The sequence below is a fragment of the Molothrus aeneus genome, unplaced genomic scaffold (genome assembly GCF_037042795.1).
Source record: "Molothrus aeneus isolate 106 unplaced genomic scaffold, BPBGC_Maene_1.0 scaffold_57, whole genome shotgun sequence".
NCBI lineage: Eukaryota > Metazoa > Chordata > Aves > Passeriformes > Icteridae > Molothrus > Molothrus aeneus.
Genome location: NW_027099209.1, coordinates 399,476 through 414,448, shown reverse-complemented (window position 1 = coordinate 414,448; position 14,973 = coordinate 399,476). Strand labels below are relative to the sequence as shown.

At 51.1% G+C, this 14,973-nt stretch overlaps 1 protein-coding gene across 1 annotated transcript in view; it reads right to left on the bottom strand.

Annotated features, from left to right (window-relative positions):
• The window catches only part of LOC136571046 (polypeptide N-acetylgalactosaminyltransferase 12-like), a 48,905-nt gene extending 39,926 nt beyond the window's left edge, over nucleotides 1-8,979 (bottom strand). The window contains exons 1-5 of the mRNA XM_066571441.1: nucleotides 8,487-8,979; nucleotides 6,374-6,453; nucleotides 5,635-5,702; nucleotides 5,093-5,247; nucleotides 396-579 (exon numbers count right to left, since the gene is read on the bottom strand). Of these exons, the coding sequence (XP_066427538.1) occupies nucleotides 396-579; nucleotides 5,093-5,247; nucleotides 5,635-5,702; nucleotides 6,374-6,453; nucleotides 8,487-8,979 (980 nt within the window). The remainder of the gene's footprint in view (nucleotides 1-395; nucleotides 580-5,092; nucleotides 5,248-5,634; nucleotides 5,703-6,373; nucleotides 6,454-8,486) is intronic.
• Between the last annotated feature and the right edge of the window lie 5,994 nt (nucleotides 8,980-14,973).

Genomic DNA, 14,973 nt, shown 5'->3' with positions numbered 1-14,973 from the left:
TTTTAGTTATGTTTACTTTTGCAGAGTGGCCAAAATAACCAAAATAGCGCTTCTTTGTTTACATTGCAGAATGTAAAAGAAACATAATATTTTTTAATGAAGATACATTCACCCTCATGGGCAAAGGGCTACATTACTGGAGCAGATTTTTAATGTGCAGTTTTCTAATGTGATTTAACTACCTTGTAATTAGATCAGCAGATTACTCAAACCATAAAAATGTATCTAGATCATATTACACAGCACAAACACATTTTTCCTGCTTGTGTCCATGATTATGTCTGAATTTTCATTAAAAAGCTCAAAATTCTAACTCACCCTCTAAATGCACGTCAGTAATTTACCACCAGTGCTTGGAAAAGGTCCCTGGGTGAGAGAATGGAAGGGGCACATACCAACCCACGTTGAATTCCACATGGGCATCGAAGAGAGTGACGACTGGTGCTGTGGCTGCTCTCCAGCCGCTGACTCGGGAGCGGATCAGCCCCTCCTGCCTGCTGTGCCGGACAACCTCGATGAAACCTGGCTTGTGGGCATTCACCTCATCAACATACTGCTGCAGCTTCTCCTTGAGCTCCTCTGTAGAAGGGCAAGAATCGGGCGTCAGCAAGAGATGTCAGCTTGACAAGGTGTAAAAATCCGCGCTTTCTGTTGTAGATGAGCAATCCCCATCCGGGGAATGATGTGCTCTGACTCCATGATTCCAGAAGGCTGAACAAATGCTTTATTAAGCTTTATTAAGCTGTATTATATTACACTAATACCATATTAAAACTACACTAAAGAGATACCAAATACTACTAAAGAAAAACACATGACTCTCTGGAGACAGTCACAACACAGCTTTGCCCCAATTGGCCAATCAATCCAAACAACCCTCGCTGGTGTCCAGCTCACAAATCACTTCTGGTAAACCATCTCCATGACACATTCCACATGTTCCAAACAGGAGCAGCAAGTAGAGATAAGAATTGTTTTCTCTTCTTCTCTGAGGTTTCTCACTGCCTTCCCCAGGAAAAATCCTGGGAGAGAGAATTAAATCTCTCTTTGTTCAGAGAATGCCAATACCACACTTTCAGTAAAACGGGAGTAGCCTTCACACGGCTACTCAGAACTCTCAAATAGTCAGTTTAAAAGGAGGCAAACAAAAAGGAGAAGGACCATGAAGTATTTAGCAATAAAAAAATTTCAGACATAACTATTTAGCCTACATGACTGCCATCAGAATCCTGGCACTGTTTACCAGTAACAAGCCACAAAATGAAGTTTCATAGCTACATAAGAGTATATTATTTTACTGTAACAAAAAACAAGGCACCTGTCTTATATTTCCAGGAAAAAAAATAAAAAGCCTAAGTATTTTCCATGAATATTCTCTACCAATATTGCGAGAAAAAAAGAGAACTAAGAGTAAAAAGGCATTATTTTTCTCTTTCCATTTTTCTTTCTAAACTTTGACAACTGGTTTCTGTCTTGACTAAAAAGTTCAACAACTTTCGCTCTTAGAACAAAGACAAGTAAGAGCTCTAGAGAAGAATCATTCCTAATTAAAGTATAATAACTCTTAGATCAACAGCTATTATCTCTCTGGTTTGAAGACCACTGCATGAGAAAATACAATATGTGGAGTATAAATATTGTGTTCACAATTATTATTAACTGAAAGCAATGTTCACTTCATTCTTTATTAGCATTCCTATGTTCTATTTACATTATGGTATCGCTCAGAATTCCCTTTGGGACAATAAATTCCCTTTATTCTGGATCTCTCCACAAATCCAGGAATGTCTTTGCTCTGATGCAGAATAATGCTCCTGTGGCTATTATGCTGTACTGGGCATTATCAAATCTGCATTAAAGCTCAATGCTGACTGTGAAAACCCTAGCAAGCCATTTAACTTCTCCTGAGGAACGGGTTCCCCAGGGAAGCAGTCACAGCACCAAACCTGCCCGAGTGCAGGAAGCATTTGGACAACCTGAGATACATTCTCAAGTGAATTTGGGGGTGTCCTGCCATTGAGCCCCAGGCAGTTTGAGAATCTGAGAAATCAGCCTTTCACTCTGGGAGCTGCTCACCTCCAACAGATCTGGACAAGCAGCATGCTGGAATGGGTAATGGCACCGAAAATTAAAAGCAAGCACACTTTGTGAGCCATATTAAATATTCATCCTTGGAAAGGAGGGGGGTGCGTGCTCTCTTGAGCTGACAGAACAACAGAGCTCATCAATTACAAGTTCATCCTAAAGTTCATCCCTGTTTGTGCAGACTCTTGGACATCCACCAGGTGTGATGCAGCTGTTTCTCAGGCCTTGCAGGACTCTGCATGCCATGTACCTTTGAATCAATGAACTCTGCATGAACCGAGAATATCACAGAAAAATCCTGATTCTTGCAGGTTTTCAGACAAACAAGAATTAAAAAGAAACAGTCTGCTGATCATGTCCCTCACAACATTTAAACTGCAGCAATATTTTAGGAATTGACTGGATATACTCCCAAAATTTTCAACATTACATTGCCAATATCTATTCAATTTGTTTGTCTGCGACTGCATCACCTGGAATAAACAATATGAGCCACTTACATAGCATAGAGCACTCTTCTGTTTCGGATTTGACTTGCTGCTTATTGATCAATACACTTGTTCTCCTTTATGAAGTCAAAAAACCCACATTAATTTCCTTCACGCTTGTGCCAAACTCCATGTTCTTACTGCTCACCCCCTAACACACAGAGATTTGTAGCAAGCACAGAACTATCAAACCAACCACTAGCTAACAGCACATTAAATTGAAAAGAAGACATTTATGTTACTGTAATTCCATGCACCTAAAAATAGCACAAACCCGTTCTCTATTCCCAAAATGCAGCAGGATGACTATCAAAAGATTAAAGCTTTGTTCTTGGTCTAAGTGGCTGCTCACAGCTCTGCAATACCAGAGGCTTTATTTGCCACAACAATGCAGCATCACCACGGAGGACAGAACTGCGAAAGGAAAGCAGGCTCTAATGGAGGACTCGGAAATCAGTAGCCTGGACAGAGTCATTGCTCTCTCAGTCACTGCATTTCAGTAAGTGGGCTACTCTTACTCCTGCCTTACGCATTTCCTAACGTGGACTGACTTTAGAAGCTTGAGTAAACATAAAATCTATTTCATAGCTGTTGTAGTGCATTTCTATACTTTGTAATACTTTGAAGTAGTTTTGTTTTGTATCCCCATATTTTTCCCAAATGGTTTATCCCAGACTGTACCCCCCTCCTTCTACCTGTGTTATCCCTTTCCCGGGATGAGATCATCCCCAAATGCCCACCCTGCCTCTCTGTCAATCACTCAGCCTCCCATCCCCTCCATGCAGAAGTTTCGGTCCAAGTCGTCGAGTGATGAGCCAGAGGCCAGGGGTCAGCCCCCCAAGCCTTGCCCCATACGCTGTCCTGTATGTCTGGATCCCCCAGCATCCATCCCTTAGGGTCACTTAATGGTTGGTAAGAAGTTATCTACTTTCGGTTTCCACCTCCCTTTAAAGGTGACCTTGGCACATCTCCCTGGGGCTCTCGGCAGGAGGCCCCTGAGGTGCAGGAGCTCCTTTGGGATCCTAATAAAGCCTTGGATTAACCCCTGTTAAGAGTCAGCCCTTTCTCTTCTACTGCTGTCTCTGGTGTCTCTTGTGCTGCACAGGGGCCCAGCCCAGGTGCCCTCAGTACCCTCGGGGCACAGAGAGTGTCTCCCCCCAGCCCAGGTGCCCTCAGCACCCTCGGGGCACAGAGAGTGTCTCCCTGCCAGCCCAGGTGCCCTCAATGCCCTCGGGGCACACACAGAGAGTGTCTCCCCCCAGCCCAGGTGCCCTCAGCACCCTCGGGGCACAGAGAGTGTCTCCCCCCAGCCCAGGTGCCCTCAGCACCCTCGGGGCACAGAGGGTGTCTCCCCGCTCTCGGCCGTGTCGGGGCTGCCCCCCCGGTGTCTGCTGACTTGGGACCGGCCGAGGGCTACTGAGAGGCTCGCAGAGAAACAGAGACAACTTAGGAGCTCCAGACATCTTGTGTCCATCTACAAATCCCATCTAGAGTCCAACTACACCCCACATTACAAACTCCCAGGGACTTCTCCTACTGCACCAGGCTATGCGGCAGGGCAGAGCAGCTCCTACACAAATGTGTGTGCTGACACCCGTGACACGGGACAGGACGTGACAGACGGGGGGACACAACAGGAACAGAAATCTCCTGGCAAGGAAAGTGGCTGCAAGGTCTGAGAGAATGCAAAAGGAGATGACCGAGGTGAGACAGATGGCAAACTGATGAGGCTCAGAGAACCCTGGAGGAAGATGCTGGCTGAAGGATTTATTCCAAGAACTGCAAAGATGGATACCCAGGAATCCTACGGTCAGAATCCTCTCCCTAACCTCGCATTCTTACAAAGCCTAATCCATTGAAATGGAGCATTGAGGAGCACGGCTGTCCGTGCAGCTCAGAACAAGACCAGAAAAGCCACCTGACTGGATGCTTCCAAAGAGAGATGCAATTCTGATGCCTGTCGGAGCTCCCGAGTCAAAAGTTCAATGGCCTGGGTACCAGGCTGAGGAACACTGAGATCACAGATTCTAAGAATGGCGCCAAGGTTTCCGACAGGCCCTTCACAGGGCTAAGATAAAAGACATGAGATACCCAAATATCACATAATACACAAAAGACAAGGGACACGATACACACCGGCACTGCTCTGCCCTGCGCACCTCAGCACTGTGATCAAAAGTGAGACTTTGCTTTTATTTCCCCCCCAGGCCTAAGGGGCCGCTTCGTGGACACCCCCGTTTCCAAAGCGGACTCAGAAACCCCTCCCGGTGGGTCCCTGCCCTGCGCCCTGGTTTCATCCCCTCTGTGGGTCGTAGCCCTCTACTTATCTCTCAGGCATCTGGGGATGCCGGTCTGTGTCAGGTGCAAGGGAAGGCTGCCTCGACAGCTGGGAAGGTCCTGCTGGCACTCTTGTTAAACAACTTCCTGTTGTTTCTTTGTCCGCTCCAATAAAGAAAACGAAATATCAATGCATAACCTCAGCAGAACATTGGCCAAAACCCAACAATTCTGCCACTCACTCTTTTCCCAAGAATGCCCGGCTCCTGGGGCCGCACGCTTCAGCCGCACTCGGAGGCTGACGCCATCGTCGTGGGGCACGCCTGGGCTAAGAGGAGACGAGGTGATGTGGCGCTGCTGAAACCTGAGCGGAGCCTCGCTCCTCCTCCCTACTTCCCTGACTCAACGCAACTCCTCGGCCATTGCTGAAGGCTGCCCTGGTGACACCTTTAAACAGAAAAGGCAGAGGCTTCATCGCCGAGTCCCGTGATACTTCCCCAGGGCTCGGGAGAGCGGCAAACCCGGCGCGTCGGCCGGTTGGTGACTGGGGCTTGGCGTACTCCGAGTGGATTGCCTAAAGCGCAGAAACAGGAAGGGATGCTTAGAGCTGCACCGGAAAGTGAGACTTGAGCAATAACAACTGCTTCTGTACGCTACTCAATGCTCACCTTGCCCACCTCACCTTGACTGCTGATGTCCAGCTTTACTTCCTAAAAAGAAAAAGAACAGAGCTGTAACAGAGTCACACTTTACACTCCCCTTGCAGAGACAAACGGTGACTGACCTGCTCGGGGAAACCTCTTCACTCAGGATGGGTGGATGGATTTTGCCCTGGATTTTATCCTTCTGCATCTGAAAGAAAGCGAGGACAAACGTCAAAGGGCTGCAAGATATCTTCACAGCTCCAAACATCTTCTGTCTATCTAGGAATATCATCTAGAGTCTGGCGACACCCCACAAACTGCGTGTCCCTGAGCCTTGTCCTATTGCAGCAGCCTCTGCGGCAGGGCAGAGCAGCTCCGGCACAAACATGTGCAGACACCCGTGACACAGAACGTGACAAACGGGGGGAAGTTAAACACGACACATTATGCTTGTGGTGAGGGCCTCGAGGGGAAAAGGCAAAAGGGACCCCAAAGACACAGTAGGTAACACGGTACACCGGACAACATGACGCGGACTGGAACTGCTCTGCCCTGCCCGCCTGCACGCTGCCATCAAATGTGGAGTCTCTCCCTTGAGCTGTCCTAAGAGGCCCCTTGGAGAAGATTGCTTTTCCCTCTGTTAATTTTTCAATCTGTCCCAGGAACTCCCAACCCGCTGCTCTCCCATCTCCAGGCCGTGACCCAGACTTATCTTTTGGATGATCGGTGATGTGAATCCACGTTGCACCTGAAATGAGTCTGCCTCGGAGGGCCCCATGATCGCCTGTTAGCCTCTCAGTCAGCTACAATAAAGAAAACCAAAACCAACGTATGAGTTCAGAGTTATGTGGGCCAAATCCCAGCAAGTCAGCTACTTGCCCTCTCCTGAGTGTGCCTGGCTCCTTCAGGCTCCACCTTCATCCTGATTCCAAGGCTGTGGGCATTATTATTAGTGACACCTGGGTTAGAGAAAAGCAAAGTTAAATGGCATTCCTGTGAGTGCACTGGATGACCTTGTGTGAGGAAGACATGGGAATGCCTCTGCTATGCTTCTGAAAAGCCTTGTGTGGGGGGCCCTCAAATAAACACCCTTTCTCACCCTGCTGCCTGCAAGGAAATGTATGTACATACACACTCTTACAAATGTACCTACGGTTTTGGGGTTTTTTTCCTTCTGAAGCTCCAAGAATGATTTCCCATCTTGAGTCATTCAGAAGAAAGGGCCCCTGTGACTCAGGTCAGAAGGGCGCCTGCGTTTTTTGATCACGACAGCTTTTGGGTTTACCCTGTGAGCAGGAGCAGCCAGAGCTGAGGCTCAGCAGAGGCTGACCCCGGCCAGCCCCTTCCTCCCTTCCCTGTGTCACAATGACTTCCAGGCAGAAGGGTGCAAAGCAGGTTTGTGTCTTTTCTCTTCAGTGCCAATAGGTAAAAGATGTAGGCTTTAAAATAACTAATGACCCTCTCTTTGAACTCTCCCAAGGACAGTTTTAAAGAAAAGACAGAAGATTGCTGCTAAATCCATATGGGATAAGGACGAGAGCAGCAAGGAGGGCAGGTGCGTCCCCCACCCCCCGAGGGTGCACCCAGAGCCCCGGGCAGGGACGGAGTCACTGGCTGCTCTCTGGGGACGAGACCCTCCCTGCAGGTGACACTGGCTTGTCCTCTCCCTGTGGCACAGGGACCTCCAGGCTCTATGACCAGCCTCATTTTGTCAGCAACCAGGTGCTGTGCTAGAGCCAGAGGGGTCAAGGCTTTCCAGAACCATAGGATCCTTGCGGTTGGAAAAGCCTTCTAAGGACATCGAGCCCAGCTGCTGCCCCAGCACTGCCAAGCTGCCCCCCCAAATCAGGTCCCTAAACACCACATCTTGACATCCTTGACATGTCTCCAGGCACGGGGACTTCTCTGGGCAGCCTGCTCCTATGCCTGACCACCCTTTCAGTGAAGAAATTGTCCCTCCAATCCAATCTAAGCCTTCCCTGCTGCAAGTCGAGGCCATTTCCTTTTGCCGTGTCACTTCTTACCTGGGAGATCTTGGTACTTCAACCTTACCTGCTCCTTCCCTAGGCGGTCTCTGGCTTGGCTGGATGAGAGGAGAAACACTCCCACCACCAGGAATGGCAGCTCAGGAGGTCCCACACCAAGGCCAGGGGGAGCAGCCGTCCTCGCCAGAGCTCGCACGTCCCTTCTCAGAGATTGGCTCTGCTTTTCCTCCCGGGCAGATCTCTGCTGAGTGCTTCACAATTGCCTGTTTGGAGGAGGGGGGGAAAAGAGGTTAGCCAAGTTTTTTATCCAGACTTAGCTGGTGGCTTTGCCTCCTCCTGACTTCCTTCTGCTACAAAAACAGCTGCCTTTGGACTTCTAGGGGCAACTTGCACGTCATGCCTGAAAAGGAACTACAGCTGGCAGGCACCAGGCCAGCTCTGCTCCTCCTTCAAGTTGTTCCCAAATCTGCTGGAAGAACTGAAGGCTACTTTGGCCTTCCATTGCTCTGCTTGTCCCGAGAAAGAGCTTTGAGTGTTGTTACCCCTCCAGAAAGGAAGGGCCTTTCTGTCTCACACGCTCGGTGACACAAGGCTACGCCAAGCTGCAGCAGCCTCTGCTCCAGGTGGGAAGGGCTTCCTTCCTCCTCTGGCACCTGGCTGGCACAGGGCATGCTCTATGGAAGCACGTCCCTGCCCACGGCGGCAGCAGCCTTGGAATGAGGTGATCTTTAGAGCCCCTTGCAACCTGAATTATTCCACAATTCTGTGAACTGAAAAAAGCGGGGAAAGAAATCTGTAAAGGTCACTAAATGCATCAAAGCCCATCCCCATGGATCCAATCCTCAGCAGCCCATCCGGCCAAGGTCAGAGCTCTCTGCCCACCGAGGACACGGCAAGCAGCAGGGACCTTTCTCCCACTCTCCAGCACGGAGAAGTGGGAAGCCAGAGGGAAGTTTACAGACACCGGGAGGCGGCGGCACAGGGCGGGACGGGGCGGGCGGTCTTACCTTGCAAAGCTGGTGGCACAAAGGGCGGGCAGCGCCGCCGCCACGCCGGGATTTTCCGGCCCGCCGTCGCTTCCAGCACCTGGAGAGGGGCGTGCGCGGGCTCGGGGGGTGCAGCCCCGTTCCGACAGCGCTCGCCCGCCCCCGGCCCGCGGAGCGCTGCGACCGCGCCTCCGCCACCCGCCGAAAGCGGCCCCGCCGGGCCACCCCCCGCCCGGCCATTCTTCTCAGCCATCGTGTCCCTTTTGCACTCCTGAACGTCTTTCACCCCTCCCGGCCATTTACCGAGCCCGCCCCACCCGCCGCTCGCTCCTGCCCCTCGCCCTTGCCTCGCTCGGCAGCCGCGTCCTTGCCCCGTGCCAGCGGCGAGGGGCAGGGCGCTGGCTCGGGGGGCTGCAGTACCGCTCTCTGGCCACAGGGCGGCAGACTCCCGGGTCCGCGATTTTCCCGCGCTTTTGGCCGCCATTTTGAGAAGGTCAATGAAGCTCCGCGACATTGGCGACGCGCCGCTCCCATGATGGCGGCCGAGAAAGGACCCCCCCCCCCACCCCCCCTCCGCCGAGAGAGGCGATTACTCAGATGCCGGTCAGAAACCCGCTAAAATACGCCCACCCGCGGCGCCGCTGACCCCACAGCCCGTGCCGGCTACACCTGAAACGCAAGAGAAAATCCCCTCGGGACCGCGCCGGCGTCGGTGTTCCGTGCAGGCAGTCCGCATAGACACACCGGGGTCCTCCGGTTTCCCGCCCTTTAGGCAGCCATTTTTAGAAGGTCAAACCAACTCCGCCACGCGCCACGCCCAAGAGGGCTGCCTGGCGGCGGCGGGCTGCAGTACCGCGCTCTGCCCACAAGGCGGCAGCACTGCCGCCCACCCCAGCCGGGGGCGCCGCGCGCCTTGGGGCTGCGGGCAGCCAAGGCGGCAAAAAAGAACAGGGGCGATTCCCCCCCGCAAAAAACTCCTCTAAAAATAAATGCCAAAAACCTGCCTCTTACCAAACAAGAACCAAATAAGCCCCCTTTCTTTCAAGCCTTCTTGAAATAAATTTTATAGTTCTAGTTTTCCTAGTTCTATTCACACGCATATTTATACCGGACATTGATGTGTTACGTCGTTTATACAATCTATTATGCCTATTCCTATTATCTGTATTTATTCATATTTTGTGGTTTTATCAATATCATTATATATTGATTGTATATTTCTATACTTCGATTTAGGTTTCTATCATACTTTTATTATTCCAAAAAAAATCCCTGCTCTAACCAAACAAATACCAAAAAACCCTTCTTTTAAACTATATTGAAATAGTTTTATATTTATAGCTTGCATAATTATATTCACATTTATAGTCACAGTTTATACTGATGCATTCTATTCATAATTACATATCACATATATATTATTCACATCATAGAGATAAATTATTATTTTTATTATGTACCATATCTACTGCTACAAATTATTTTTTCTAATGTTTTCAATTTTTATATCCATCTTGATGTATTCATGAGATATTTTTACAATTAGATTTCTACCTTTCTATCATTTGTATTTGTAGTTTTTATAATAAAACCCCTGCTTTTGCCAAATAAAAAACAAAACCATCCTTTCTTTTAAACTACTTTTAATAATATTGTTGTATTTATATTTACCATATCTCTAATGTTTTAGATATTATATCATAGTGATGTACTATAACTATTTTATAGCTACTTCCTATAATATAAAAGAAGATATATACAGTATCACTTGTATTATGTGTTGTATGGATTTATGTCACTTTAGATTTACAATCCTTTAATAATTTTATATATATATCTGCATAGATTCCCAATACATTTCTATATTTAAAATTTCGTTTGAGTTGTGTTTATATTTATCATCTCTATTGATATATCTATAAACATACACAATGCTCTATTAAAAAATACAATATCTTATTGGAATATATCAAGACTTATGTTACCTGTTAAATTTTAAATATAGACCGAATAGATCAAAATAAAAGTTTATTCCCATTTCTACACATCTACTTGTTTTGTTTAAAGATAGCTATCCTTAGAATTTTACATTTAAAATCCAATTCCTAAATACAAGGACAAAACAAACAGCATCGAATTCCCACCAATGTCTTCCAAAACCATCAAGATACCTCCACCAGCCAAACAACTGCCAGCGAAAAAAACACACAACACTCTTTTCACTGACAGTTTTCATCACATCAGAAAAATGGAACCAAACGAAAAGAAAACCCTGGAGAAACACACGCAGCAAATCACAAAAACCTCTAAAAAAAACCAAACCAACTCGCTCAACTCCAATCAGTGCCACTGACCCTGAACGTCATTTTAAAAACTAACCAAAATTCTACATCTACACTAACTCAAAGAATAACCAATACTCTGTCAAAAGAACTTTAGAAAGCGAATTAACTAACGAAATAGAAAAAAAAACCCTCAACCACTAAAAAATAAGAAAATAACTATCCAAATAAAAAAAAAACTACTTAAAAAGACCCACCATATAAATACCCACGTTCCCAAAAATAAAACTGATCAACAACCACCAAATACGTCAAAGGACAACAAAAAAACGAAAAGAAAAAAAAGAAAATACATTTGTAAAACAAAAGTCCCCCAAACCAAATCAACTTTAATTTACGACAAAAAAAATATTCCCAACTGAAGAATAAACGCATAGAGCCTCATTCGATCAAAATAAAAATACCACCCAGAAATAAACACAAAGCCTAAAGAGAAACGTAACCATTAAAATATCTCCCAAATGATCCCGTAACAATACAACATACACTACAATCAAACAAACCAAATCAATAAAAGCCCTGGAAGACGATAAACACGAACGCAATTAGAGAGATTTTAAAAACCCTGCTGCTATTAACGACACGACGCCACCTCGAACCCACCGAAACAAACGCTACACGCCCACGCTAATAAAAGCCACCGCGACAGAATTAAAATCCGAGCCGCTGCTTCGCGTAACGACCCGTAGAAACCATTGCACGCCTTTAAAAACAGAATAGCCCGGCAAAAAAAATATCCGACTACAGAACTCGATTCAAACCAAACCTTTATCGTCACCACCTGAACCGAGAACCGTACCGGTCAGGAAGAACGCCATAGCCCTTAGCGCACACCCACTGCGACCCACACAAAACCGTGCGATCGATCCCTACAGAGCACCTCTGAACCACGACACCCAAGAACTTGCGGCAGCCGAACCCCGCGCTGCCGGCCCCGGACGGAGCGTGGCTCCCGGCGGCAAAGCGGCTCCTCCGGCGCGCAGGGGCGGCGCCGCCCCGGAGACCCCCCCGCCCCCGCCCGCTCCCCCTGCCCGGGGGACCCCGGCGGCGCCCGAGCCCCTCGCCCGGAGCGGACAGAGCGGCCGGCGCCGGCCGGGCCGGCGCAGCAGCGCCCGCGCCGCCTCTGCCGCCCTCGGCCGGCCCGGCGCCAGCCGCCCTCGGCTCCGCACGGCGGCTCGCACCGGCAGAGCGGCTCCGCCACTGCCGCGCCAAATTCCCCATGCGCCTCGGCAACCGCCCGGCCCGGGCCGGCAGCGCTCCCGAGCGGCAACGCTCCGGGCCGGGCCGCGGCCACAAGAAGCGCCCTCAAATGCAGCGGCACAGCCCCGACTGCAGCCCTGCAAACGCTGCCAGAGCTGCGGCTTCCCGCAACTGAACCCCGAAACTGACGCCGCGGGCGGCGCTCACCTCGCTTCAAAAAGGGCAAAGAAATGGGTTCTCCCCTTCAAGTTCATCCCCTGGGAGAGCAGAAAAGAAGGGGCTTTCCTCCAATGAAATCCTTCAAGCCGTGTGGAAAGGGGGATTTGGACCTCAATTCAAACCCTCGCAGAGGAGGGACACCAGCGCTGTCCCCTCCATTTAAACCTTAGGATGATGAAAATGGGCTGGCTGCCTTCAAATCAAACCCATCAGATGACAACAATACTTGGCCCATTCCCGTTCAAATGGAACGCAGGGATTCCCTGTCACCCCTGGGATACCCCTAACAGCCGGGAAAAGGCAGGTTTTCCTTCAATCAACACCCTTCGAACGGCAGGTGAAGGCGGATCCCTCCCAGTTCGAACACAGACAATATTAGGAGAGTAGTTGCTTGCCTCTCCTTCTTTTGTCTTCACAAGCTCCGTTTTTGGTCCTGGGGAACCGGGGAGGGGGGACTGCCAAGATCAAATCGAAAAGGGAAAGGACCAAAGTCCCCGCTCCAAATCCACACGCGCTCACCCGTTCGGCTGCTGCTTCCCGGCACAAAGATTCGTCCCTCGGCACCTCCTTGAAGCGATGCTCCGCGTCTCCAAGCGCGCATCCAGGTGTTCGCCCAGATGCTGCGAGAAGCTCTCGCAGTCCTTCCATGAGACAGCCCCGGGAGCTCCCCATGAACCCCTCTTCTCAGCAGCTCCATGCAAAAGGGAGCTGAGGCAAAGCCTCCCCCTAAAACAGCCTCGCCCCCGCCCCCCCCGCCCCCGGCAGGAGCCGGCCCCTCATCATCCTCACAGCTCACACCTGGCGCTGATGCCACTCTCCAACAGCGCCTCTCCCCGTCCAGCACACAGCCCGCTTCTCACAGACACAGAGCCAACAGAAATCTGCTCCGGGTGCTGGCTGTTCTTAGTCCGTCTGCTTCCACAATTCAGACACGGACGTGCGCTGATGGCACTGAGGGAAAGCTTTCCAGTGCACAAAACTGTCATTCTGGTAGCACGCTTTGAGACGCCTTCAGAAAAAGCAGAATCAGCGCCACCGCCTAAGAGCCCTGCTGAGGAACCCCGCCCTCCTTGGGACACCCAATGCAGCAGAGCTCGAAAAACAAAGGGAAAAGTCAAGCTTGGAGTGGAAAAAGACAATAGAAATACAGCAGCCTTTCAAGAAAGCCTTCACACAGCAATAGTGGGACCCGGTCACATTTCTTCTTTCCTTGCTCTCTGGAATGACATCAATACGAAGTACAAAAGCCACACGAAACCCAAGGCAGAGCTGGGATTTTACACGTCTTCCTTTTGGCTCTCGGGATGACAAGCGCCTCTTCCGGGACTGCGACACGATTTGGGCGCTGGCAGAGAACGGAGGCAAAAGGTGCCAGAGAGCCCCTTCTATCGCCTTCAGCCCCTGCAGCTGTTCTGAGGGTTCCAGGGCACAGCTCGGTCCGTTCCTAGATCAAAACCTCACGGCAATATCTTCAGAACTACTACCCATCTCCAGTCGGAACCTTCTACATTCCTGGAAACAAATGAGTGCGTAGAGAGGGTTTCTCCCCAGCTGAGTTTAGAGACCAATTCCTATTCTTTAGCAATACCTAGAAAACCGAACGCCTTGCCAGGTTTTAGCATCCTACACCCACTCACCCCTCCCTGTGCATTTGGTGGCAGCTTTGGGTCCCTCTGGGGGACGGCACCCAGCGTGACCCCCGCCCCTCGCCCGCCCCCCACCTGCTCCTGCACCGCAGTGGGGCTCCCTCTCCTGGGCACCTTGGGGTGCCCCCAACGGCATCAGAGCCCCGAGTCTTCACCCCCCCTTTTCCTGACCCCCAAAGAAGGCTCAGAACGAATCCGACTGCCCTGGACAGCAGCGCAGCGCTTCCCCCAAGCCCTTCCCACACGTGAATGGCCCCAGCAAGGGATTCTGCTGCAACAAGAAAGCGGGGGCAGCCCCCAGAAGGCTTGAGGTTCCTGCCCAGCCTCGCTGTCACGGGCCGGGGGCAGCGAGAGAGGGAGCGGCACAGACGGCGGGGACGGCCCGGCACAGGGCGGGGGCCGCTCTCAGCGCGATGCCGGCAAAGCCGCAGCTCCGGCGCTGTCGGCCGGGCTGCTTGAGCGGCACGGGGGGATCCGCCGAGAGCCTCCAGCCCCGCGCGGGGACTCCTGCAAGGGCCCAGGGCCGCCGGGCTCCGGCCCTCGGGCCTTTATTCTCCGGCAGCCCGAGCCCCGCGGCTGCGGGGCAAAGAAGGTAAGGGGGCACGGGAAGAGAGGAGCGAGAGCAGGGCATGAGAAAGGGCGGCGAGGGAGCTCGGGCTGCGCAGGAAAGCGGGACGGGAAGGGAAAGCCCGGGACGAGGGTACAGGGAGGCTGGGCAGAGGAAGGAGAGAGGGGGAATAGAAGGGAGTAGCGGGCTAGGGACAGGACAGGAAGGAGCCGGGTTTGTGGGGGGAGAGGGAATGGGGGAAATGGAGCGAGAGAAGGCGAATACGGGGAGAAGGAAGGAGGGCTAGAGAGAGGGACAGGCGGGGAAGCCTCCCAGAGCCCCGGCTGCACCCCGAGCCCGGCCCGGCGCCTCGCCCTGCCCGGGATGCTGCGCTCGGCGGAGCTCGGCTCGCTCCGGAGACGCTCGGCTCGAGTCGGCTCTTGTCGCCTCAACTCGGCTCTTGGCGCCTGCATTCGCCTCTTCGGCAGAGCTCGCCTCGCTTCGGCCCAACTCCCAGCCGCTCTGTGCCTTGGGCGCGCCTCGGCTCGGCTCGC